Raw genomic sequence first — 27229 nt, 5'->3', positions numbered from 1 at the left:
CAGACACAAATAGGCAAATATAAGTGTTTCCCACAAACAACCACATTACGTCAATCCAAGCTTTGTCATACACATTGTGAAAGACAAAAGAAATCATCTTGTTACTTTACTCCATCTTGTTCATATCATTTAATATTAGAGGGGTTTTTGAAGTAAGAATGTTTTCTCCTTGCTGTTGAACACCCTTTCTGATTTTTTCATTGAGCCATTCTTTTACCAGAGAGATTCCTTTCTGGGCTATTGTGCTGAGACAGTGAGACACTTAAGCCTAAAGATGGACAGAGAGACATAGTTCTGCTAAAACAAGGCTAATGATTGGCTGCCATGGGATCATGAATAGAATATAAATCGCCAGTGAGATAACATAAGTGGCGCTGAAATCGCCAAAGTTTACTCTTAAGGCAACTTTGGCAAAATGCTGCGCCTCGTATGCTGTCCCACCGACGATTTACATTCTAGCCGGTGGGATGGATATCGGGGATATTAGTTGCCCACCACCAGAGAGATTTGTTGCGGGTGACTAATCTCCCTGTCTGTCACGGCCCTAAGAAGGTATTTCTCCCATGAAGTCCTACTGAGAGCCAGAGCAGAGTGCTATCTCCAATGACTGAGAGCCAGAGCAGAGCGCTATCTCCAATGACTGAGAGCCAGAGCAGAGCGCTATCTCCAATGACTGAGAGCCAGAGCAGAGCGCTATCTCCAATGACTGAGAGCCAGAGCAGAGCGCTATCTCCAATGACTGAGAGCCTGAGCAGAGCGCTATCTCCAATGACTGAGAGCCTGAGCAGAGCGCTATCTCCAATGACTGAGAGCCAGAGCAGAGCGCTATCTCCAATGACTGAGAGCCAGAGCAGAGCGCTATCTCCAATGACTGAGAGCCTGAGCAGAGCGCTATCTCCAATGACTTAGAGCCTGAGCAGAGCGCTATCTCCAATGACTGAGAGCCAGAGCAGAGCGCTATCTCCAATGACTGAGAGCCAGAGCAGAGCGCTATCTCCAATGACTGAGAGCCTGAGCAGAGCGCTATCTCCAATGACTTAGAGCCTGAGCAGAGCGCTATCTCCAATGACTGAGAGCCTGAGCAGAGCGCTATCTCCAATGACTGAGAGCCCGAGCAGAGCGCTATCTCCAATGACTGAGAGCCTGAGCAGAGCGCTATCTCCAATAACTGAGAGCCTGAGCAGAGCGCTATCTCCAATGACTGAGAGCCCGAGCAGAGCGCTATCTCCAATGACTGAGAGCCTGAGCAGAGCGCTATCTCCAATAACTGAGAGCCTGAGCAGAGCGCTATCTCCAATGACTGAGAGCCCGAGCAGAGTGCTATCTCCAATGACTTAGAGCCTGAGCAGAGCGCTATCTCCAATGACTGAGAGCCTGAGCAGAGCGCTATCTCCAATGACTGAGAGCCTGAGCAGAGCGCTATCTCCAATGACTGAGAGCCCGAGCAGAGCGCTATCTCCAATGACTGAGAGCCTGAGCAGAGCGCTATCTCCAATAACTGAGAGCCTGAGCAGAGCGCTATCTCCAATGACTGAGAGCCCGAGCAGAGTGCTATCTCCAGTGACAGAGTCTGAACTTGTCCCTGCACTCTCACCCCCTAACGAGATCGAAGACCAGAGCAAACCAACAGAGAGACAACTAAGGAGACTGATTCAGTCCTTCCTGGAATCAAGAGGATAAAAAGCATCTTTAAAGTAAGTCAGACGAGAGTGGTAACAATAATCCCATTAGTCTGTTAATCAACGGTCCCAGTTTCAGGTTTTGACACCGGTGGGCCTGTTTTGGGCGAAGAGGATCACCATCAGGAAGAAAGGACTTTAATAATCTGTTATATTGTTATTCTGGGTAAATGTAATCTTATCTTTGCCTTACACCAGTAACAAATTGGCAAATGGTCTTTGGCTCTTATACCAGCAGGCTGCAAAGCAGTTACATACTACTGACTGCTGGAGATGTTCACATGTTCCAGACAACCACGAGGGGATACCTTTAGTAGGGACACCTATCTCTATGAATGATCTTAGTCTTAGAGATTATAGCTATGAAGTCTCAATAGATACAAAATTCAATTAGTGAGCAGGGAACATATTTGGAGATAACAGGGTCACTAGATACACCCACCATATGCGTAGGACCCATGTTTACTATCATACAATCACTTAATGTACTTGCCTAAGATTCATGTAGGAAACACAGATTGTGAAAATGCTACTCTACTATGGGAAAGAAATGTGATAAGATGCAGGGTAATTGTAATGATTTTTGTTGGTGTGGGAGAATGAATGCTTCTTGTGTAGAGATGTAGCGAACCTCACAAAAAAAGTTTGCGAACCCGTTCGCTGTCAGCGGGCGCCTCCGGCACCCACGGGAGGGGTGAAGTCAGGATCAAGTAGGGAGCGTCGCCGATTCATGACAGTGCCCCCCCCCCACTGGACCACTAGGCCGAGGCTTCTGAGGAAATTGACCATGGAACGCCTTCACAAGACGAGGAGCATGTACATCAGAGTCTTTCTCCCAGGAGCATTCTTCAGGGCCGAATCCCTTCCATTGGACGAGGTATTGAAGTGATCCCCTGGAGAGCCTAGAATCTAGAATCTTCTCAACTTCGTACTCTTGCTGACCATCCACGAGGATGGCAGAAGGAGGGGACTGAGCAGAGGAGAAGTGATTGAGCACCACTGGTTTCAACAAGGAGACGTGGAACACGTTAGGAATCCGCATCTCTGGGGGAAGTTGTAGCCGGACTGCCACGGGATTGATCACCTCAGAGATGGAGAAGGGACCCAGGAACTTGGGACCCAGTTTCGGAGATGGTACCTTCAAGCGGATGTTCCTGGAAGACAGCCAGACTTTTTCACCAACCTTGTATGGAGGGGAAGGCTTTCTCCGACGATCAGCGAAGGTCTTGTGTACCAGGGAACTTTTCTCCAAATTAGACTTGGTGGCAGCCCAGATAACAGACATGTGAGCCGCCTGGTCATCTGCAGCGGGAACTTCGGAGAGGAGAAAATCTTGAGGGAAGGCCAAAGGATGTTGACCATACACCGACAAGAAAGGAGATCTTCCAGTGGAGGAATGACTGGCATTGTTGTGAGCGAATTCTGCCCATGGGAGTAAATCCGACCAGTCGTCTTGGCAAAGGGAAACATGGTTTCGCAGGAATTGTTCAAGAGCTTGGTTTACACGCTCTGCTGCCCCATTGGTCTGAGGGTGATAGGCCAAGGAGAACTGAAGAGATACTCCCAGAGACTTGCACAAGGAGCGCCAAAATCTGGACACAAACTGAGACCCCCTATCGGAGACAATTTCCACAGGGAAACCATGCAAACGAAAGATATGCTGTATGAAGAGTTGAGCCAGTTCTACAGCCGAGGGGAGTTTCCTCAAGGGAACGAAGTGTGCCATCTTGCTGAAGCGGTCTATCACTACCCAAATGACAGTGTTACCACAGGAGGGCGGCAACTCCACAATAAAGTCCATACCCAAATGCGTCCATGGGCGAGAGGGTATTGGCAATGGATGCAGAAGACCGCAGGGTCGAGAGTGGCTGGCCTTAGTGGTGGCGCATACAGTACAAGCTGCGACAAAGTCTCGGACATCCTTGCGGATGGTCGGCCACCAAACTAGGCGTCGAAGAAGTTCAAGAGTTTTTTCAGAACCAGGGTAGCCAGCTTGTTTGGAGCTATGAGTCTGCTGGAGAATGGGAAGGCGTAACTCAGGAGGTACAAATGCCATCCCTATGGGAGTATCTGGAGGAGCGGCAGACTGGCTTAGCAATATTTGTGATTGATGGAATGATAGGCTCCTGCTCTATAGGTAGACGATCCTCTGGGGAGAAACTTCGGGACAGGGCGTCTGCCTTCCGATTCTTGGTCCCAGGACGATACGTCAGGACAAAATTGAAACGGGAGAAGAAAAGCGACCACCTCGCCTGACGGGGATTCTGTCTCTTTAGAGACTGTAGAAATTCTAGGTTCTTATGATCGGTATAGATCGTGACCGGATGAGATGCTCCCTCTAAGAGGTGTCGCCATTCCTCGAGGGCGAGTTTGACAGCCAGGAGTTCACGATTCCCAATGTTGTAATTCTGCTCGGCGGAGGAAAACTTCTTGGAGAAGTATGCACATGGATGGAGCTTACCATCTGCAGAATGTCTCTGGGAAAGAATAGCACCTGCTCCTACATCAGAGGCGTCGACTTCAATAAAGAAGGGTAGATGAGGCTCTGGGTGTCGAAGAACAGAGGCCGAAATGAAGGCATCCTTCAGGGACTGGAAGGCTTCAAGGGCCACAGGAGGCCAACAATTGGGTCTCCCTCCTTTGCGGATGAGGGAAAGGATAGGAGCAATGCGGGAAGAAAAGCCTTTAATGAATTGGCGGTAATAGTTCGCAAATCCTATAAACCTCTGGATTGCTTTAGTACTCTGGGGGAGTGGCCACTTCTGGATAGCAGATACCTTGGCAGGATCCATTTTGAAGCCCCTAGACGAGATAATGTAGCCCAGGAAGGAGATCTTTGGTACTTCGAAAGTGCATTTCTCCAACTTGGCGAAAAGAGAATTTTCTCTAAGGCGAGAAAGGGCTTCTTTGACTTGGGAGCGATGGGTCTCCAAATCTTGAGAGAAGATAAGGATGTCATCCAGGTACACGACAACAGACTTCCCCAGGAGGTCCCGAAAAATATAGTTTACGAACTCTTGGAAGACGGCTGGAGCGTTGCAGAGGCCGAAGGGCATCACGAGGTACTCGTAATGCCCATCACGGGTATTGAAAGCCGTCTTCCACTCATCGCCCTCTCGGATCCTGATGAGATTATAGGCCCCACGGAAATCCAACTTAGAGAAAAACTTGGCCCCTTTTAGTTGGTCAAAAAGTTCTGAAATAAGGGGTAAAAGGTATCTGTTCTTAACAGTTATTTTATTGAGACCCCGGTAGTCAATACAGGGGTGGAGTCCACTGTCCTTCTTTTCAACAAAAAAGAAGCCAGCTCCTGCTGGAGAGGTAGAAGGACGGATAAATCCACGCTGGAGATTCTCAGAGATATACTCCTTCATGGCAGCGGTCTCTGCAGGGGATAAGGGATAGGTCCGCCCACGGGGTGGCATGATTCCAGGAAGGAGATCAATAGGGCAGTCATACCGCCGATGCGGGGGAAGAAACTCTGCTGACTTTTTACAAAAAACATCAGAGAAGTCCCTGTAGACGGAGGGCAGAGCTGAAAGACTCGTAGAGGAGACTGTAACCCGCTGGAGTGGCTGAGGAATTAAACAATGTCTTTGGCAGTACTGACTCCAATGGGAGATTTGACCCGATGACCAGTCAATGGAGGGGTTATGGAGTCGTAGCCATGGCAACCCCAGCACAACAGGAGACGAAGGACATGGAATGATCAGGAATGACATCTTTTCCAGATGTAGTGCTCCAATCTGGACAGATAGTTCACCGGTGGTTAAAGTGATGGTGTCCGTGGAGAGAGGTCTGTCATCGATGGCGAGGACCCGAATAGGAGGAGTCACTGGAAAGAGGGAAATGCCAACCTTTTTTGCGAATGCCAAGTCCATAAAGTTTCCTGCAGCTCCTGAATCAAGGAAGGCTGAGACTGGAATTGCCTGGGAGGGCAACCGGATCTGCACAGGAACATGAAATTGGTGAGATTGTTCCGCTGACTTAGGAACAATACTACCAGCAAAAGAAACAACAGTCTTACTTGAAGCAGGAGTATTCCCCAGCTTGACAGGGCAGGAAACCGCTAAGTGGGATTGTCCGCCGCAGTATAGACATAGGCCGGAAAGGCGTCTCCGAAGCTTCTCTTGTGCAGATAGTCGAGCCTTCCCAAGTTGCATGGGTTCCTCCGAAGGGGAAGTGGTAAACTGCGGAGAAGACGGGGGTATCATAGGGTTCTGGAAGCGCGGAGCCAGGACTGGATGAGACTTTTTACTCCGCTCTTTATCAGCCTGATGTTCTTTAAGGCGAGTGTCTACCTTAATAGCGAGAGCAATCTTCAAGGGAGTCAGGTAGATCTCTGGATACCAGGTCATCCTTCAGACGGGACGATAGGCCTTGGTAGAAGACTGCCTTATAAGCCTCCTCATTCCAGGAAGTTTCCGCCATGAGGGTTCTAAAGTCTATGGCATACTCACTGGCACCGAGACTGCCCTGGCGGATTTGCAGCAGGCGTGAAGAGGCAGTAGCGACCCGACCAGGGGCATCAAAGATGGTTCTGAACATCTGTAGAAATTCCTTCACATCAAATGTCAGGGGTGACTGACTCTCCCAGAGAGAAGTTGCCCATTCCAGTGGTTTGCCCTCCAGACGAGACATAACGTAGCCCACCTTCGCTCGCTCACAGGAGAATTGGGAAGGTTGGAACTCAAACTGAATCTGGCATTGAGTCACGAATCCCCTGCAGGCCTGCAGATTGCCACTGTAGCGCGGAGGAGGAGGTATTCGTGGCTCACGAGCTGGCGGCATCGCTGGCAGAGGAACCACCACAGCAGGAGGAATTTCCGCGACAGCGGGAGTAGTGGGCAAACGGGACAAAATGGAATCAAGTACTTGCCCAATTCTGACTTGCTGGGATTCATACGCCTCCATACGGGACGCCAGCCCGCGAAGGGCTCTTCCGACGTCCAGTACTGCTTCCTCGGGATCCATGGCCAGAGTATAATGTCAGCGGGCGCCTCCGGCACCCACGGGAAGGGTGAAGTCAGGATCAAGGAGGAAGGCCGCTTCCAGCGAGTCTGAGCGAAGTACAGATGCAGGGTAATCCAATAGAGAGGTCAGGTTCAGGCAAAGGTCACTTAAGGCAGGCAGCAAGGTTCAAGGTCAGGAACAGGCAAATAAACAGCAACAGGAAGCAGATGAGAATATTAGAGACCCAGGAACACAATAGGTATGTTGAGCTATACTCGGGCATTGAACCTGGGTCTCTGGCGTCCTTTTAAGTTTGAATTTGGCGCCATAGCGCGTGACGTCATCGCGCCGGCGTCCTTGCGCCCACGTGGAGCCCTGGGCGCCGCCATCTTGGATTCGCCGCGCCGGGAGAGAGGACGCCGCCGCACGCCAGGTAGGGAGCGTCGCCGATTCATGACATTCGCAAACTTCCACCAAAAAGTGCGAACTTTTGCGAACTTTGCGAACCCCATAGACTTCAATGGGAAGGCGAACTTTAAAACCTAGAAAAGCCATTTCTGGCCAGAAAACTGATTTTAAAGTTGTTTAAAGGGTGCCACGACCTGGACAGTGGCATGCGGGGGGGGATCAAGGGCAAAAATTTCTCTGAAAAATACGTTGTTGACACAGCGTTGCGTTTTGTGCTGTAAAGGGCAGAAATCACACTACATTTCTAAACTTGTGTAATAAACTGCTTTAAAACGTCCGGCGCCTACATGCCAATCAAGTCGTGTAAAGGTTACAGCCGGTTCACACGCAAAGACAAAACGCCGCAGTAGTGGATATGGAATATATTATTGCTGGTGGAAAAACATCGCTCAGGTGATTTTATTGCAATGTCACTACTATGTGTAACGTGTTTGGTGCACTACTATGTGTAACGTGTTTGGTGCACTACTATGTGTAACGTGTTTGGTGCACTACTATGTGTAATGTGTTTGGTGCACTACTATGTGTAACGTGTTTGGTGCACTACTATGTGTAACGTGTTTGGTGCACTACTATGTGTAACGTGTTTGGTGCACTACTATGTGTAACGTGTTTGGTGCACTACTATGTGTAACGTGTTTGGTGCACTACTATGTGTAACGTGTTTGGTGCACTACTATGTGTAACGTGTTTGGTGCACTACTATGTGTAACGTGTTTGGTGCACTACTATGTGTAACGTGTTTGGTGCACTACTATGTGTAACGTGTTTGGTGCACTACTATGAATAACAGCAAACAGCACTGGACACATTAAAGAACAGTAAGTTAAATAAAAAAATAATAATAATAAAAAAAAAGTGATCTCTGGTTGGTGCTGGGGGTGAACTACTAGGAGCAGCACACCAGTCCCCAACACAGCTAGACTAATAGCACTGGGCTCTATAAATTACAGTAGCAAAGTAAAAAAACACAAATAAAAAAAATGATGTGAATGTGTGGTTGGTGCTTAGTGCACTACTATGAGCAGCACACCTGTCTCCAACACACACAGACGGAGCTGCAATACACAATGAAAAGAAGAGTAACAGTAATCAGAAAATAAAAGCAGTCCTTACAAGGACTATTGGGATACAGCAGATGATCAGCAGGACAGCTGTCCCACAGCAGCTACATACAGAGCAGTAGTAAGTAGATTACTAGTCAGCAAAGCTACCTAAACTGTCCCTCAAACCCCTGCACAGCTCTCTCCCTATGCTAACTCATCAAGCACACACAGGCAGAATGTAAAATGGCTGCTGGGCTTCGGTTTATATATGGAAGGGAGTGGTCCGGGGGTGGTCCAGGAGGGAGAGCTGCCTGATTGGCTGCCATGTATCTGCTGGCTCTGGGGTGAGAGGTCAAAATTTGGCTCCAGCTAAGGCGAACCCAAAATTGCGAACATCGTGAAAAGTTTGCGAACTTGCGAACACCCGATTTTCGTGCGAATTAGTTCTCCGGCGAACAGTTCGCTACATCCCTATTCTTGTGCCCCAGGTGTTCCTGCCCTGACCGAGGAGAAGATGAAGATAGCTCTACTATATTTGTGGAAACTGAGCTTACTCATGGCTCCCTATGGGAACATGGGGAAATTGTACGATAGGAAGAGTTGTACCTGCTATCAGACAAAGTCTGAACTTCTCATACATAGACATTCAAAGTATCCATTCCAGAGTAAATAAACAAAAAAGTTATTTTCCCACCTCAGATAAAGTATGGATGTGGTTCCTTGCCTGGATAGGCTGAGGCAGTGCTGTCCAACTTCTGCCGTGCCGAGGGCCGGAATTTCTCGAGCATACATGGTGGAGGGCCGCTCTGTAATAATAAAACAGTACTAAGATATAATTACCCCTTATTGGGGGCAGAACAGCCCTATTGGGTTTATTTCATGGTTAAATGATTCCCTTTTCTCTGTAATAATAAAACAGTACCTGTACTTGATCCCAACTAAGATATAATTACCCCTTATTGGGGGCAGAACAGCCCTATTGGGGTTATTTAATGGTTAAATGATTCCCTTTTCTCTGTAATAATAAAACAGTACCTGTACTTGATCCCAACTAAGATATAATTACCCCTTATTGGGGCAGAACAGCCCTATTGGGTTTATTTAATGGTTAAATGATTCCCTTTTCTCTGTAATAATAAAACAGTACCTGTACTTGATCCCAACTAAGATATAATTAATCCTCATTGGATGCAAAATAATCAAAATAATCCTATTGGGTTTAAATAATGTTTTATTCATTTTTTAGTAGACTTAAGGGATGGAGATCCAAATTACAGAAAGACCCCTTATCCGGAATACCCTTGGTCCCGAGCATTCTGGATTATGGGTCCTATACCTGTATAAGAATGTTTTCTCCTTACTGTTGATGAGCCATTGAGCTTGTAACAAGGGGCCCCATGGGTGTGTTGGCCAACTGGGCCCCTCTGCCTGTTCTGTTCTTAGAGATAACAGAGCTACTACTGATAAGAATGTTTCAGGGTTATAAGACTAACATGCCTTGGGACAATAGACAAAGTATACAGGATATGCAACAACCATGCATTTGGAATACTCTCTTTGTATAAATAAACATTGCTACAATCAAACTGGCCTATCCAACAGTTTCATGTTTAACAAAATGAACAGTAACACCAAAAATAAAAGTGTATAAAATGAATTACAATAAAATGTACTGTTGCTATAAATAGTTCTGTGTTTGCTACAGAAACCCTACTATAGTTTATATAAATACCCCGCTGTGTAGCCCCGGGGGCAGCCGTTCCTGCACTGGTACAGCTGGGGTGTTTGCTACAGAAACCCTACTATAGTTTATATAAATACCCCGCTGTGTAGCCCCGGGGGTAGCCGTTCCTGCACCGGTACAGCTGGGGTGTTTGCTACAGAAACCCTACTATAGTTTATATAAATACCCCGCTGTGTAGCCCCGGGGGCAGCCATTCCTGCACTGGTACAGCTGGGGTGTTTGCTACAGAAACCCTACTATAGTTTATATAAATACCCCGCTGTGTAGCCCCGGGGGCAGCCATTCCTGCACTGGTACAGCTGGGGTGTTTGCTACAGAAACCCTACTATAGTTTATATAAATACCCCGCTGTGTAGCCCCGGGGGCAGCCGTTCCTGCACCGGTACAGCTGGGGTGTTTGCTACAGAAACCCTACTATAGTTTATATAAATACCCCGCTGTGTAGCCCCGGGGGCAGCCATTCCTGCACTGGTACAGCTGGGGTGTTTGCTACAGAAACCCTACTATAGTTTATATAAATACCCCGCTGTGTAGCCCCGGGGGCAGCCATTCCTGCACTGGTACAGCTGGGGTGTTTGCTACAGAAACCCTACTATAGTTTATATAAATACCCCGCTGTGTAGCCCCGGGGGCAGCTATTCCTGCACTGGTACAGCTGGGGTGTTTGCTACAGAAACCCTACTATAGTTTATATAAATACCCCGCTGTGTAGCCCCGGGGGCAGCCGTTCCTGCACTGGTACAGCTGGGGTGTTTGCTACAGAAACCCTACTATAGTTTATATAAATACCCCGCTGTGTAGCCCCGGGGGTAGCCGTTCCTGCACCGGTACAGCTGGGGTGTTTGCTACAGAAACCCTACTATAGTTTATATAAATACCCCGCTGTGTAGCCCCGGGGGCAGCCGTTCCTGCACTGGTACAGCTGGGGTGTTTGCTACAGAAACCCTACTATAGTTTATATAAATACCCCGCTGTGTAGCCCCGGGGGCAGCCATTCCTGCACTGGTACAGCTGGGGTGTTTGCTACAGAAACCCTACTATAGTTTATATAAATACCCCGCTGTGTAGCCCCGGGGGCAGCCGTTCCTGCACCGGTACAGCTGGGGTGTTTGCTACAGAAACCCTACTATAGTTTATATAAATACCCCGCTGTGTAGCCCCGGGGGCAGCCATTCCTGCACTGGTACAGCTGGGGTGTTTGCTACAGAAACCCTACTATAGTTTATATAAATACCCCGCTGTGTAGCCCCGGGGGCAGCCATTCCTGCACTGGTACAGCTGGGGTGTTTGCTACAGAAACCCTACTATAGTTTATATAAATACCCCGCTGTGTAGCCCCGGGGGCAGCTATTCCTGCACTGGTACAGCTGGGGTGTTTGCTACAGAAACCCTACTATAGTTTATATAAATACCCCGCTGTGTAGCCCTGGGCACTACACAGCTCTTTCCCATATACACACATACCCCTAGGCATCACATACACACGTACATGCTATACTTTCATTAGTTCCCTGTAGGCTGTAGATTAGTTTATATTGTATGTATTGGCTATATAAATTGTACTTTCTGAAAATGAAAATTCCTCCAATAATCCTAGACTTGCGAAAAATGTTTATTAACACATATTTATAAAGCACCAGCATATTCAACAGGGCCATATAATAGAAGGGTGTACACATCAATCATACAATTACATACAAATACTCACTGATATTAGAGGGCCCTGTTTATCAGAGCTTACACTCTATTGAATCAATACTGCAATATAATGTTCACTGGGAATCTAATTCTCTAACTCGCAAGGACCAAACATGAAGGACCTTCAGTTCCCCTAATTTCCCGGTACGGCACAAGAAATAACAAACAAATAAGATTCCTGTCATTCTGTACACATTAAAGGTTTCTTCTCCTTTTGGTGAACACACTTATGTTTTTGGAGACCTACAGCTTTAGCAAAGCCTTTGCCACATTCTGTACAAGTGAATGGTTTCTCCCCTGTGTGTATTTTCATATGAGATACAAGGTTATTCCTTTGAGCAAAGCTTTTGCCACATTCTGAACAAGTATAGGGTTTCTCCCCTGTGTGTTTTTTCATATGAGATGCTAGGTGGCTCTTACTGCGAACCCCTTTTCCACATTCTGTACAAAACAATTTTTCCCCAGTGTGGATTTTCAGGTGATATACCAAGCCAGCCTTCTGTACAAATTTTTTCCCACATTCTGTGCAAGAGAAATTTTTTTCCTCCGTGTGTAGTTTCATATGAGGTACAAGGCTACTCCTTTTAGCAAAGCCTTTGCCACATTCTGAACAAGTGAATGGTTTCACCCCAGTGTGGAGATTCAGGTGACCTAAGAGGCTTTCCTTGCGTGTAAACTGTTTCCCACATTCTGTGCAAGTGAATGGTTTCTCCCCTGTGTGTATTTTCATATGAGACTTAAGGTAACATTTTTGAGTAAACCCTTTGCCACATTCTGTACAAGTGAATGGTTTCTCCCCTGTGTGTAGTTTCATATGAGATTCAAGGCGATTCTTTTGAGTAAAGCCTTTGCCACATTCTGTACAAGTGAATGGTTTCACCCCTGTGTGTGTTTTAAGGTGAATATGAAGGCTGCTACTAGAAGACAGAGTTTTCCCACATTCTGGACAAGTGACATTTCTCTCCCCCGTGTGAATATTCTGGTGCCCGATAAGGAGCCTTTTTTGATTGAAGCATTTACCACATTCTTTACAAGAAAATGTTTGTTCGACGTTGTGGACATGTCGGTGACGAAAAAGGCTGCTTTCTGCACTAAAGCTCTTGCCACATTTTGTGCAAATGAAAGGCTCCTGTGTGTGACATTTTTGGTGAGCGAGAAGGGTTATCCTGCTGAAGTAGCCTTTCCCGCATTCTGTACAAGTGAATGGTTTCTCCCCAGTGTGGGTTTGCAGGTGACTTAGGAAGCTGCTCTTGTGTGCAAAGTTTTTCCCACATTCTGTACAAGTGAATGGTTTCTCCCCTGTGTGTATTTTCATATGAGATAAAAGACTACTCTTTTGAGCAAAGTCTTTGCTACATACTGTACAAGCAAAAGGTTTCTCCCCTGTGTGTATGTACATATGAGATACAAGGTTATTCTTTTGAGTAAAGCCTTTGCCACATTCTGTACAAGTGAATGGTTTCTCCCCTGTGTGTATTTTGAGGTGATTATGAAGGCTGCCACTGGAAGACAGAGTTTTCCCACATTCTGGACAAGTGACATTTCTCTCCCCCGTGTGAGTTTTCTGGTGATTGACAAGTAAACTTTTTTGAGAGAAGCGTTTCCCACATTCGTTACAAGTAAAAGGTTTCTTCTTTGAGTGGACGCGCTGGTGGCAGAGAAGGTTGGCTTTTCGATGGAAACTCTTGCCACATTTTGTGCAAGTGAAAGGTTTCCCCACTGTGTGACTTTTCTGGTGAGTGAGTAGGGCAATCCTACTGATGTAGCCTTTCCCACATTTTGTGCACTCAAAGGGTTTTTTTCTTGTAGAAATGTTTCTTTGCCCCTGACAGTCTTTGGTTAGAGATGATGTTTCCCCACATTCAGTACCGGTGAGAGGATTGGGCTCAGTACCAAAGTCCTGCCCACACTCCTTATTGGCCAAATGTTTCCCCTGGGTGTCCATCCTCTTGTCTCTGCAGGTAAAGCCTATTCTTTCCAGAACAAGCACAGAGGTGGATGAGAAGATGACCAATCACAGAGAAGCCTTTCCCACATCCAACCAATCAATGTGAGCTCAGTCAGTGACCCTCATTCCATGCAGTTGGCTCACACTCCTACTCAGCCTGGGTTTGTGCTGTGCCAGCCTTACACATTCTTCCACACTGTGTCCTACTATAATGTCCCCACGTGGCCTTCAGAGACTTAACCAGTAGGTTTTGATGACTCTTATCATGAAGCAACGTCCTGGTAAAAGAAGAACAGAGACACGGATAGGAAACATAATACCAAGTCATATACACATTTTGGGAAATAATGGCAGGAATTATAAATATTATTGTGGCAATTGCTTTAAATATGTGATAAGAACATTCATTAACTTTGGTCAGCTGAGCAGTGGGCGTGACCTAACAGCCTTTCCCAGAAACCCAGTTGCGTGCGGATAGCCAATCACAGCTCTGTTTAAACAATGTATTTCCTTATAAGGTTGCAAAACCTCCGTTGGCTTATGCACTAGATGGGGATTGGCTGGCATCGTCCAGTACAATATGCTGTGTGCCGCCGCCTCCTGCGCCACCTAGAGAAGAAGCAGCCGGAAGAGCAATGTGTTTGGGGGAATGGACTTCGGAGCAACATAAAATTTCCTTTTTTCTTCTAATTTAAGAGTTGAAGGAAATTTATATTAGGCCACACCTCCAGTGTGGAAAATCATTTTTACCAAATAGGTGCCCTTTAAAGGGGACCTGCCACCCACACATAAAGTTTTTTTTTAATGAAACCATCCATACCTGTTTTAAATCTATTTAAAAATCTGAGCTGTCAATCATATATTGCCTGCCCCGCCTCTATGCCTGTGGCATAGAGGCGGGGCAGGCAATATGATTGACAACTCAGATTTTTAATAATTGCTTTAACTTCCCATTCAGCACTTCCTATACATCATCCAGATGGCAAATGCATAAGATTTTGGGGTGATACAAAGCTTTCCCTTAATAACACAAAATGGCGCCGACCTGCTGGCTGTGACTACTAATCCCAAGACTGAAGGGAAAATAAATTCAATAATTGAAATAGTGTAAGTAAAGTTCATTTTGCTTTACTAACCTGACTAAAAAGGATTTGGAATTATTTCTTAGGGGGACAGGTCCCCTTTAAGACTCATAAACTTCTTTATATGACAACATTATTTTAATAAAACAGGGGTGGGTAGCGCTGGAAATAGTAAGGATTCAGTATTCGGCAAAGAATCTGCCTTTTTCAGATGGATTTGGCCGAATCCAAGTGTCTAATTTAAAATCAGGTGACTTTTTGTTACATGAACACAGAATAAATTTTTTTTTAAGCGCAGAATTCTATTAACCCTTCTGTAGCCTCATTTCCATATGCAAATTAGGATTCAGTTTTGGTTGATATTCAGCTGAATTTTTCAAAAAGGAAGGTTGTCCAAACCCAGAAATAATGGATTCGGTGCTTTCCTACTAATGCTGCCCCCTACCATACAGCAGACTGTAGAAGTAGGAAAAAAAATATGTGATTGTAGCAAAACAATATCTAACACATTTCATTAAATGTTTTTTTTTTTTTTAGCAATATTATGGTCTGGTGATACAAATTACAGGAAAAAAAAAATATCCAGGCACTGATGGGAATGTGATAGGGACCTTAGATTGTAAGCTCACTGGGGCAGGGACTGATGGGAATGTGATAGGGACCTTAGATTGTAAGCTCACTGGGGCAGGGACTGATGGGAATGTAATAGGGACCTTAGATTGTAACCTCACTGGGGCAGGGACTGATGGGAATGGGATAGGGACCTTAGATTGTAAGCTCACTGGGGCAGGGACTGATGGGAATGGGATAGGGACCTTAGATTGTAAGCTCACTGGGGCAGGGGCTGATGGGAATGGGATAGGGACCTTAGATTGTAAGCTCACTGGGGCAGGGACTGATAGGAATGGGATAGGAACCTTAGATTGTAAGCTCACTGGGGCAGAGACTGATGGGAATGTGATAGGGACCTTAGATTGTAAGCTCACTGGGGCAGGGACTGATAGGAATGGGATAGGGACCTTAGATTGTAAGCTCACTGGGGCAGGGGCTGATGGGAATGGGATAGGAACCTTAGATTGTAAGCTCACTGGGGCAGGGACTGATGGGAATGGGATAGGGACCTTAGATTGTAAGCTCACTGGGGCAGGGGCTGATGGGAGTGTGATAGGGACCTTAGATTGTAAGCTCACTGGGGCAGGGGCTGATGGGAATGGGATAGGGACCTTAGATTGTAAGCTCACTGGGGCAGGGACTGATAGGAATGGGATAGGAACCTTAGATTGTAAGCTCACTGGGGCAGAGACTGATGGGAATGTGATAGGGACCTTAGATTGTAAGCTCACTGGGGCAGGGACTGATGGGAATGTTATAGGGGCCTTAGGTTGTAAGCTCACTGGGGCAGGGACTGATGGGAATGTGATAAGGACCTTAGATTGTAAGCTCACTGGGGCAGGGACTGATGGGAATGGGATAGGGACCTTAGATTGTAAGCTCACTGGGGCAGGGACTGATGGGAATGTGATAGGGACCTTAGATTGTAAGCTCACTGGGGCAGGGACTGATGGGAATGTGATAGGGACCTTAGATTGTAAGCTCACTGGGGCAGGGACTGATGGGAATGGGATAGGGACCTTAGATTGTAAGCTCACTGGGGCAGGGACTGATGGGAATGGGATAGGGGCCTTAGATTGTAAGCTCACTGGGGCAGAGACTGATGGGAATGGGATAGGGACCTTAGATTGTAACCTCACTGGGCCAGGGACAGACACACTCACTCAGGTAAACACAGCTGTACAGCAGTGCAGGGAACAGGGGGAGTCACTCACCCGGGAGCCCAGGGGAGAGACAGCAGTGCAGGGAACAGGGGGAATCACACACCCGGGAGCCCAGGGGAGAGACAGCAGTGCAGGGAACAGGGGGAATCACACACCCGGGAGCCCAGGGGAGAGACAGCAGTGCAGGGAACAGGGGGAATCACTCACCCGGGAGCCCAGGGGAGAGACAGCAGTGCAGGGAACGGGGGAATCACTCACCCGGGAGCCCAGGGGAGAGACAGCAGTGCAGGGAACAGGGGGAATCACTCACCCGGGAGCCCAGGGGAGAGACAGCAGTGCAGGGAACAGGGGGAATCACTCACTCGGGAGCCCAGGGGAGAGACAGCAGTGCAGGGAACAGGGGGAATCACACACCCGGGAGCCCAGGGGAGAGACAGCAGTGCAGGGAACAGGGGGAATCCCTCACCCGGGAGCCCAGGGGAGAGACAGCAGTGCAGGGAACAGGGGGAATCACTCACCCGGGAGCCCAGGGGGAGACAGCAGTGCAGGGAACAGGGGGAATCACTCACCCGGGAGCCCAGGGGAGAGACAGCAGTGCAGGGAACAGGGGGAATCACTCACCCGGGAGCCCAGGGGAGAGACAGCAGTGCAGGGAACAGGGGGAATCACTCACCCGGGAGCTCACTGGGGCAGGGGCTGATGGGAATGGGATAGGGGCCTTAGACTGTAAGCTCACTGGGGCAGGGACTGATGGGAATGTGATAGGGACCTTAGATTGTAAGCTCACTGGGGCAGGGACTGATGGGAATGTGATAGGGGCCTTAGATTGTAAGCTCACTGGGGCAGGGACTGATGGGAATGGGATAGGGACCTTAGACTATAAGCTCACTGGGGCAGGGACTGATGGGAATGGGATAGGGACCTTAGATTGTAAGCTCACTGGGGCAGGGACTGATGGGAATGTGATAGGGGCCTTAGATTGTAAGCTCACTGGGGCAGGGACTGATGGGAATGTGATAGGGGCCTTAGATTGTAAGCTCACTGGGGCAGGGACTGATGGGAATGGGATAGGGACCTTAGACTATAAGCTCACTGGGGCAGGGACTGATGGGAATGGGATAGGGGCCTTAGACTATAAGCTCACTGGGGCAGGGACTGATGGGAGTGTGATAGGGACCTTAGATTGTAAGCTCACTGGGGCAGGGACTGATGGGAATGTGATAGGGACCTTATATTGTAAGCTCACTGGGGCAGGGACTGATGGGAGTGTGATAGGGACCTTAGATTGTAAGCTCACTGGGGCAGGGACTGATGGGAATGTGATAGGGACCTTAGATTGTAAGCTCACTGGGGCAGGGACTGATGGGAGTGTGATAGGGACCTTAGATTGTAAGCTCACTGGGGCAGGGACTGATGGGAATGGGATAGGGACCTTAGATTGTAAGCTCACTGGGGCAGGGGCTGATGGGAATGGGATAGGGACCTTAGATTGTAAGCTCACTGGGGAAGGGACTGATGGGAATGGGATAGGGAACTTAGATTGTAAGCTCACTGGGGCAGGGACTGATGGGAATGGGATAGGGACCTTAGATTGTAAGCTCACTGGGGCAGGGACTGATGGGAATGGGATAGGGACCTTAGATTGTAAGCTCACTGGGGCAGGGACTGATGGGAATGTGATAGGGACCTTAGATTGTAAGCTCACTGGGGCAGGGACTGATGGGAATGTGATAGGGACCTTAGATTGTAAGCTCACTGGGGCAGGGACTGATGGGAATGGGATAGGGACCTTAGATTGTAAGCTCACTGGGGCAGGGACTGATGGGAATCGGATAGGGGCCTTAGATTGTAAGCTCACTGGGGCAGAGACTGATGGGAATGGGATAGGGACCTTAGATTGTAACCTCACTGGGCCAGGGACAGACACACTCACTCAGGTAAACACAGCTGTACAGCAGTGCAGGGAACAGGGGGAATCACACACCCGGGAGCCCAGGGGAGAGACAGCAGTGCAGGGAACAGGGGGAATCACACACCCGGGAGCCCAGGGGAGAGACAGCAGTGCAGGGAACAGGGGGAATCACACACCCGGGAGCCCAGGGGAGAGACAGCAGTGCAGGGAACAGGGGGAATCACTCACCCGGGAGCCCAGGGGAGAGACAGCAGTGCAGGGAACAGGGGGAATCACACACCCGGGAGCCCAGGGGAGAGACAGCAGTGCAGGGAACAGGGGGAATCACTCACCCGGGAGCCCAGGGGAGAGACAGCAGTGCAGGGAACAGGGGGAATCACACACCCGGGAGCCCAGGGGAGAGACAGCAGTGCAGGGAACAGGGGGAATCACACACCCGGGAGCCCAGGGGAGAGACAGCAGTGCAGGGAACAGGGGGAATCACTCACCCGGGAGCCCAGGGGAGAGACAGCAGTGCAGGGAACAGGGGGAATCACACACCCAGGGGAGAGACAGCAGTGCAGGGAACAGGGGGAATCACTCACCCGGGAGCCCAGGGGAGAGACAGCAGTGCAGGGAACAGGGGGAATCACACACCCAGGGGAGAGACAGCAGTGCAGGGAACAGGGGGAATCACTCACCCGGGAGCCCAGGGGAGAGACAGCAGTGCAGGGAACAGGGGGAATCACTCACCCGGGAGCCCAGGGGAGAGACAGCAGTGCAGGGAACAGGGGGAATCACTCACCCGGGAGCCCAGGGGAGAGACAGCAGTGCAGGGAACAGGGGGAATCACACACCCAGGGGAGAGACAGCAGTGCAGGGAACAGGGGGAATCACACACCCGGGAGCCAAGGGGAGAGACAGCAGTGCAGGGAACAGGGGGAATCACACACCCGGGAGCCAAGGGGAGAGACAGCAGTGCAGGGAACAGGGGGAATCACACACCCGGGAGCCAAGGGGAGAGACAGCAGTGCAGGGACACACGGGGTGAGACAGCAGTTATACCAGTGAAACACTTTCCATCCTCTCCCTTTGAGGGATCACATTCCAGCTGCTGGGGGTGGGACTGGGGGGGAGAGGAAGTGAAACTGTTTAGTACATCCCTGGATGCCCCTCCCACTCTATTACAAACTGCACACGGTATTGGCTAGTTTCTATCCTCGGATCCTCTGAAGGGACTTTCGGACGTCACTGCCATGTGGTAGTACCATGTGACCGCTCTATTGCGCATGCCCCATTATTGCGCGGTGCATTCAAACACGCAGACAGCGACCATGTCACAGGACCTGCAACTTTTAATTGGTTGACAACTTGTAATGTAAGTTTAGTACAGACTGTAACCTTTACTGTAGATTTTGAGCTAGTTACTGGATATTTGTATCTCACTGTGCCTCTGATTTTCTGGGGGGGGGGGGTAATCACTGTGCCTCTGATTTTCTTGGGGGGGGGGTATCACTGTGCCTCTGATTTTCTGGGGGGGGTATCACTGTGCCTCTTATTTTCTGGGGGGTGGGGTATCACTGTGCCTCTGATTTTCTGGGGGGGGTATCACTGTGCCTCTGATTTTCTGGGGGGGTATCACTGTGCCTCTGATTTTCTTGGGGGGGTATCACTGTGCCTCTGATTTTCTGGGGGGGTATCACTGTGCCTCTGATTTTCTGGGGGGTGGGGTATCACTGTGCCTCTGATTTTCTGGGGGGGTATCACTGTGCCTCTGATTTTCTGGGGGGGGGTATCACTGTGCCTCTGATTTTATGGGGGGGGAGTATCACTGTGCCTCTGATTTTCTGGGGGGGGTATCACTGTGCCTCTGATTTTCTGGGGGGGGGTAATCACTGTGCCTCTGATTTTCTGGGGGGGTATCACTGTGCCTCTGATTTTCTGGGGGGGGGGTATCACTGTGCCTCTGATTTTCTGGGGGGGGTAATCACTGTGCCTCTGATTTTCTGGGGGGGTATCACTGTGCCTCTGATTTTCTGGGGGGGGTAATCACTGTGCCTCTGATTTTCTGGGGGGGTATCACTGTGCCTCTGATTTTCTGGGGGGGGGTATCACTGTGCCTCTGATTTTCTGGGGGGGGGGTATCACTGTGCCTCTGATTTTCTGGGGGGGTAATCACTGTGCCTCTGATTTTCTGGGGGGGGTAATCACTGTGCCTCTGATTTTCTGGGGGGGGTATCACTGTGCCTCTGATTTTCTGGGGGGGGGTAATCACTGTGCCTCTGATTTTCAGGGGGGGTATCACTGTGCCTCTGATTTTCTGGGGGGGTATCACTGTGCCTCTGATTTTCTGGGGGGGGGTAATCACTGTGCCTCTGATTTTCAGGGGGGGTATCACTGTGCCTCTGATTTTCTGGGGGGGTATCACTGTGCCTCTGATTTTCTGGGGGGGTATCACTGTGCCTCTGATTTTCTGGGGGGGGTATCACTGTGCCTCTGATTTTCTGGGGGGGTATCACTGTGCCTCTGATTTTCTGGGGGGTGGGGTATCACTGTGCCTCTGATTTTCTGGGGGGGTATCACTGTGCCTCTGATTTTCTGGGGGGGTATCACTGTGCCTCTGATTTTCTGGGGGGTATCACTGTGCCTCTGATTTTCTGGGGGGGTATCACTGTGCCTCTGATTTTCTGGGGGGTATCACTGTGCCTCTGATTTTCTGGGGGGGTAATCACTGTGCCTCTGATTTTCTGGGGGGTGGGGTATCACTGTGCCTCTGATTTTCTGGGGGGGTATCACTGTGCCTCTGATTTTCTGGGGGGTATCACTGTGCCTCTGATTTTCTGGGGGTGGGGTATCACTGTGCCTCTGATTTTCTGGGGGGTATCACTGTGCCTCTGATTTTCTGGGGGGGTAATCACTGTGCCTCTGATTTTTCTGGGGGGTGGGGTATCACTGTGCCTCTGATTTTTCTGGGGGGGTATCACTGTGCCTCTGATTTTCTGGGGGGGTATCACTGTGCCTCTGATTTCTGGGGGGGTATCACTGTGCCTCTGATTTTCTGGGGGGGTGGGGGTATCACTGTGCCTCTGATTTTCTGGGGGGTATCACTGTGCCTCTGATTTTCTGGGGGGGGTATCACTGTGCCTCTGATTTTCTGGGGGGGGGGGTATCACTGTGCCTCTGATTTTCTGAGGGGGGGTATCACTGTGCCTCTGATTTTCTGAGGGGGGTATCACTGTGCCTCTGATTTTCTGGGGGGGGGTATCACTGTGCCTCTGATTTTCTGAGGGGGGGGTATCACTGTGCCTCTGATTTTCTGGGGGGGGTATCACTGTGCCTCTGATTTTCTGAGGGGGGGGTATCACTGTGCCTCTGATTTTCTGTGGGCCTTGGGATGGGGGTATCAATGTGCCTCTGATTTGCTGGGGGGGGGGGTATCACTGTGCCTTGGATTTTCTATGGGCTATGGGGGAATATCAGTGTGCCTCAATTTCTGTGGAGTTGGGGGGGTTACTGTGCCTCTGAATAGGTGGGATGAGTGGGGGGCACTGTGCCTCTTAATGTCTGTGGGGTAAGGGGAGGATCACTGAGACTGAATCTCAATGGGATAAGGTGGGGGGTCGTTGTGCCTCTGAATGTTGGTGGGTCATTCTTCCCCTCTTGTATCGGTTACTGATTGCTTTATATGTTACTCCTTGTAGAGTGTAAGCTCTTTTGGGCAGGGCTCCCTTCCCCTCCTGTATCGGTTACTGATTGCTTTATATGTTACTCCTTGTAGAGTGTAAGCTCTTTTGGGCAGGGCTCCCTTCCCCTCCTGTATCAGTTACTGATTGCTTTATATGTTACTCCTTGTAGAGTGTAAGCTCTTTTGGGCAGGGCTCTCTTCCCCTCTTGTATCGGTTATTGGTTGCTTTATATGTTACTCCTTGTAGAGTGTAAGCTCTTTTGGGCAGGGCTCCCTTCCCCTCCTGTATCGGTTATTGGTTGCTTTATATGTTACTCCCTGTAGAGTGTAAGCTCTTTTGGGCAGGGCTCTCTTCCCCTCTTGTATCGGTTACTGATTGCTTTATATGTTACTCCTTGTAGATTGTAAGCTCTTTTGGGCAGGGCTCCCTTCCCCTCTTGTATCGGTTACTGATTGCTTTATATGTTACTCCCTGTAGAGTGTAAGCTCTTTTGGGCAGGGCTCTCTTCCCCTCCTGTATCGGTTACTGATTGCTTTATATGTTACTCCTTGTAGATTGTAAGCTCTTTTGGGCAGGGCTCCCTTCCCCTCTTGTATCGGTTACTGATTGCTTTATATGTTACTCCTTGTAGAGTGTAAGCTCTTTTGGGCAGGGCTCCCTTCCCCTCTTGTATCGGTTACTGATTGCTTTATATGTTACTCCTTGTAGAGTGTAAGCTCTTTTGGGCAGGGCTCCCTTCCCCTCTTGTATCGGTTACTGATTGCTTTATATGTTACTCCTTGTAGATTGTAAGCTCTTTTGGGCAGGGCTCCCTTCCCCTCTTGTATCGGTTACTGATTGCTTTATATGTTACTCCTTGTAGATTGTAAGCTCTTTTGGGCAGGGCTCCCTTCCCCTCTTCTATCGGTTACTGATTGCTTTATATGTTACTCCTTGTAGATTGTAAGCTCTTTTGGGCAGGGCTCCCTTCCCCTCTTGTATCGGTTACTGATTGCTTTATATGTTACTCCTTGTAGAGTGTAAGCTCTTTTGGGCAGGGCTCCCTTCCCCTCTTGTATCGGTTACTGATTGCTTTATATGTTACTCCTTTTAGAGTGTAAGCTCTTTTGGGCAGGGCTCCCTTCCCCTCTTGTATCGGTTACTGATTGCTTTATATGTTACTCCTTATAGAGTGTAAGCTCTTTTGGGCAGGGCTCCCTTCCCCTCCTGTATCGGTTATTGGTTGCTTTATATGTTACTCCCTGTAGAGTGTAAGCTCTTTTGGGCAGGGCTCTCTTCCCCTCTTGTATCGGTTACTGATTGCTTTATATGTTACTCCTTGTAGAGTGTAAGCTCTTTTGGGCAGGGCTCTCTTCCCCTCCTGTATCGGTTACTGATTGCTTTATATGTTACTCCTTGTAGAGTGTAAGCTCTTTTGGGCAGGGCTCTCTTCCCCTCCTGTATCGGTTACTGATTGCTTTATATGTTACTCCTTGTAGAGTGTAAGCTCTTTTGGGCAGGGCCCTCTTCCCCTCCTGTATCAGTTACTGATTGCTTTATATGTTACTCCTTGTAGAGTGTAAGCTCTTTTGGGCAGGGCTCTCTTCCCCTCTTGTATCGGTTACTGATTGCTTTATATGTTACTCCTTGTAGAGTGTAAGCTCTTTTGGGCAGGGCTCTCTTCCCCTCCTGTATTGGTTACTGATTGCTTTATATGTTACTCCTTGTAGAGTGTAAGCTCTTTTGGGCAGGGCTCCCTTCCCCTCCTGTATCGGTTACTGATTGCTTTATATGTTACTCCTTGTAGAGTGTAAGCTCTTTTGGGCAGGGCTCTCTTCCCCTCCTGTATCGGTTACTGATTGCTTTATATGTTACTCCTTGTAGAGTGTAAGCTCTTTTGGGCAGGGCTCCCTTCCCCTCTTGTATCGGTTACTGATTGCTTTATATGTTACTCCTTGTAGATTGTAAGCTCTTTTGGGCAGGGCTCCCTTCCCCTCTTGTATCGGTTACTGATTGCTTTATATGTTACTCCTTGTAGATTGTAAGCTCTTTTGGGCAGGGCTCCCTTCCCCTCTTGTATCGGTTACTGATTGCTTTATATGTTACTCCTTGTAGAGTGTAAGCTCTTTTGGGCAGGGCTCCCTTCCCCTCTTGTATCGGTTACTGATTGCTTTATATGTTACTCCTTTTAGAGTGTAAGCTCTTTTGGGCAGGGCTCCCTTCCCCTCTTGTATCGGTTACTGATTGCTTTATATGTTACTCCTTGTAGAGTGTAAGCTCTTTTGGGCAGGGCTCCCTTCCCCTCCTGTATCGGTTACTGATTGCTTTATATGTTACTCCTTGTAGAGTGTAAGCTCTTTTGGGCAGGGCTCTCTTCCCCTCCTGTATCGGTTACTGATTGCTTTATATGTTACTCCTTGTAGAGTGTAAGCTCTTTTGGGCAGGGCTCCCTTCCCCTCCTGTATCGGTTACTGATTGCTTTATATGTTACTCCTTGTAGAGTGTAAGCTCTTTTGGGCAGGGCTCCCTTCCCCTCCTGTATCGGTTACTGATTGCTTTATATGTTACTCCTTGTAGAGTGTAAGCTCTTTTGGGCAGGGCTCTCTTCCCCTCCTGTATCGGTTACTGATTGCTTTATATGTTACTCCTTGTAGAGTGTAAGCTCTTTTGGGCAGGGCTCTCTTCCCCTCCTGTATCGGTTACTGATTGCTTTATATGTTACTCCTTGTAGAGTGTAAGCTCTTTTGGGCAGGGCCCTCTTCCCCTCCTGTATCGGTTACTGATTGCTTTATATGTTACTCCTTGTAGAGTGTAAGCTCTTTTGGGCAGGGCTCTCTTCCCCTCTTGTATCGGTTACTGATTGCTTTATATGTTACTCCTTGTAGAGTGTAAGCTCTTTTGGGCAGGGCTCTCTTCCCCTCCTGTATTGGTTACTGATTGCTTTATATGTTACTCCTTGTAGAGTGTAAGCTCTTTTGGGCAGGGCTCCCTTCCCCTCCTGTATCGGTTACTGATTGCTTTATATGTTACTCCTTGTAGAGTGTAAGCTCTTTTGGGCAGGGCTCTCTTCCCCTCCTGTATCGGTTACTGATTGCTTTATATGTTACTCCTTGTAGAGTGTAAGCTCTTTTGGGTAGGGCTCTCTTCCCCTCCTGTATCGGTTACTGATTGCTTTATATGTTACTCCTTGTAGAGTGTAAGCTCTTTTGGGCAGGGCTCCCTTCCCCTCCTGTATCAGTTATTGGTTGCTTTATATGTTACTCTGTATGCCCAATGTATGTAACCCACCTATTGTACAGCGCTGCGGGATATAATAATAATAATAACGTTAAGAGTGAGTGCAGCGGAGCCCCCAGCCGCCATGTTTTTGTCTTGTTTCTCCTCTTCGCCACGTCCTGTATCTTTCGGCGAATATGTATTTTTCAAACCCAGAAATGTGCTACAACTGCGCATGCGCCAGAACGCCGCTCCATTCACGAAGATTAAGAAGATGGCGGCCGGGAGCTCCGCTGCACTCACTGCTTTTCTGGTCGCTATTTCTGGAGGGAGGAGGATTCAGGCGTAAGACTGTGCAGGGGGGACATACTGAGGGGGGGCAGATGGGGACTTAACATCAAGGGTGGTTGAAATCTCCTTTTATTCACAGAACTATTTAATTTTAGTAATTGTTCAGTGGCCTCTGTTTTTTTCAATTTATTTAGATAAGAATGTGTTAATTCAGTGCTGTCCAACTGGTGGCCCGCGGGCTGCATGCAGGTAGGGCAGGCAGAGTATGGCACACACAGGCAGGATAGGGCAGCCAGAGTATGGCACACACAGGCAGGGTAGGGCAGCCAGAGTATGGCACACACAGGCAGGATAGGGCAGGCAGAGTATGGCACACACAGGCAGGGTAGGGCAGGCAGAGTATGGCACACACAGGCAGGGTAGGGCAGGCAGAGTATGGCACACACAGGCAGGGTAGGGCAGGCAGAGTATGGCACACACAGGCGGGGTAGGGCAGGCAGAGTATGGCACACACAGGCAGTGTAGGGCAGGCAGAGTATGGCACACACAGGCGGGGTAGGGCAGGCAGAGTATGGCACACACAGGCAGGGTAGGGCAGGCAGAGTATGGCACACATAGGCAGCCTAGGGCAGGCAGAGTATGGCACACACAGGCAGGGTAGGGCAGGCAGAGTATGGCACACATAGGCAGCCTAGGGCAGGCAGAGTATGGCACACACAGGCAGGGTAGGGCAGGCAGAGTATGGCAGGTTTTTGCTGTACTACCACCATTAATATGGCTATGGTCATGCGATAACATGGTTGTGGTTTCAAGTGGATGTGGTTTTAAAAAGGGGAGTGGCCAAAACTAGCTTCCATTATTGCACAGTGTTAATTGATTCTTTGTTCTCCTATTTTACAGCTGCCGTTGGAATCCTCACATCCCGACTCCTTTTGTCTCTATCGTTTGGTGCGTTTTCCTATTGTTTTGCCAGGAATGGAAGTGGCGGTCGTTAAAGAAAAGCTTCAGTTTTATTTATTGTGTCATAGATTTGTTGTCTGATCCCGCTTTGTCTTTTCATTTATGTTTTAATAAAATTATAAATAAAATTACTTTTTTGTTTGAAGTACATTTTTTTGTCCACTTTTTAGGATCGAATGCATAACTTTATTTACTTGGCTAGAAATAAACGACATTAATTGCATTAATAAGGTTTAGGTGGTCACTCTATCCCTATACTGGACCTGTCAGCTATTTGCCTAATACTGATGGTTCCTATACTGTTAGGGAAGGTCCTTAGGATAGGAATTAGCTTGTTTATATATGAACCGACTCGTTCCTATCCCTGTACTGGGCCTCATATGGAGTAGCAATAAAACAGCCGAACACAGGATGATGGATTTCACACATCTTATATAAGAATAACTAATATCTCAAAAAATATTTAATTTAATGAGCAGCAAATTAGTTTCTATGTATTTAACATACCAAAAGATTCATATATTGTGTGGGCCTTTACAAGGATGGGAAATAGCCAGCTCTATTAGATTAGACTACATTCTATCCTCATTTGGGGCCTTACTGGAAGGTCCTTGTACTGGATGGCATTTAGCTTTGTCGGTATAGAATGGACTAATTCCTATCCGGTTCTGGTAGCTCATCACTAGAGGCATTCAGGTCCTTTCTAGGGATAGGGATTTTTATTAAAATTAAATAAACAATACAGGAAAACAAATGTCGAAAATCCAAAATGAAACAAAACATGAATGAATGCACATGCATATTAAAAGCTTA

At 48.3% G+C, this 27229-nt stretch overlaps 2 protein-coding genes and 1 long non-coding RNA gene across 3 annotated transcripts in view; 1 reads left to right on the top strand and 2 right to left on the bottom strand.

Moving 5' to 3' along the window:
* Window positions 1-19396, bottom strand: part of LOC108644510 (oocyte zinc finger protein XlCOF6-like) — a 47664-nt gene extending 28268 nt beyond the window's left edge. The window contains exon 1 of the mRNA XM_018094718.2: window positions 19290-19396. The gene's annotated coding sequence lies outside the window, so the exon portion shown is untranslated. The remainder of the gene's footprint in view (window positions 1-19289) is intronic.
* Window positions 11502-13819, bottom strand: znf184 (zinc finger protein 184; the record flags this gene model as incomplete). The annotated part of the gene is given in 1 exon segment (NM_001171529.1): window positions 11502-13819. A coding segment is annotated over 1 exon segment (1764 nt). The 3' UTR covers window positions 11502-11769.
* A 51-nt stretch (window positions 19397-19447) lies between the features above and the next one.
* Window positions 19448-26561, top strand: LOC108647838. The gene is made up of 2 exons (XR_001924704.2): window positions 19448-19662; window positions 26357-26561. It is a non-coding gene; the product is annotated as an uncharacterized LOC108647838 (long non-coding RNA).
* The last annotated feature ends 668 nt before the right edge of the window (window positions 26562-27229 follow it).

This window comes from Xenopus tropicalis, chromosome 6, assembly GCF_000004195.4.
Source record: "Xenopus tropicalis strain Nigerian chromosome 6, UCB_Xtro_10.0, whole genome shotgun sequence".
NCBI lineage: Eukaryota > Metazoa > Chordata > Amphibia > Anura > Pipidae > Xenopus > Xenopus tropicalis.
The sequence above is the reverse complement of the archived record's forward strand: the minus strand, read 5'-3'. Positions and strand labels throughout refer to the sequence as shown.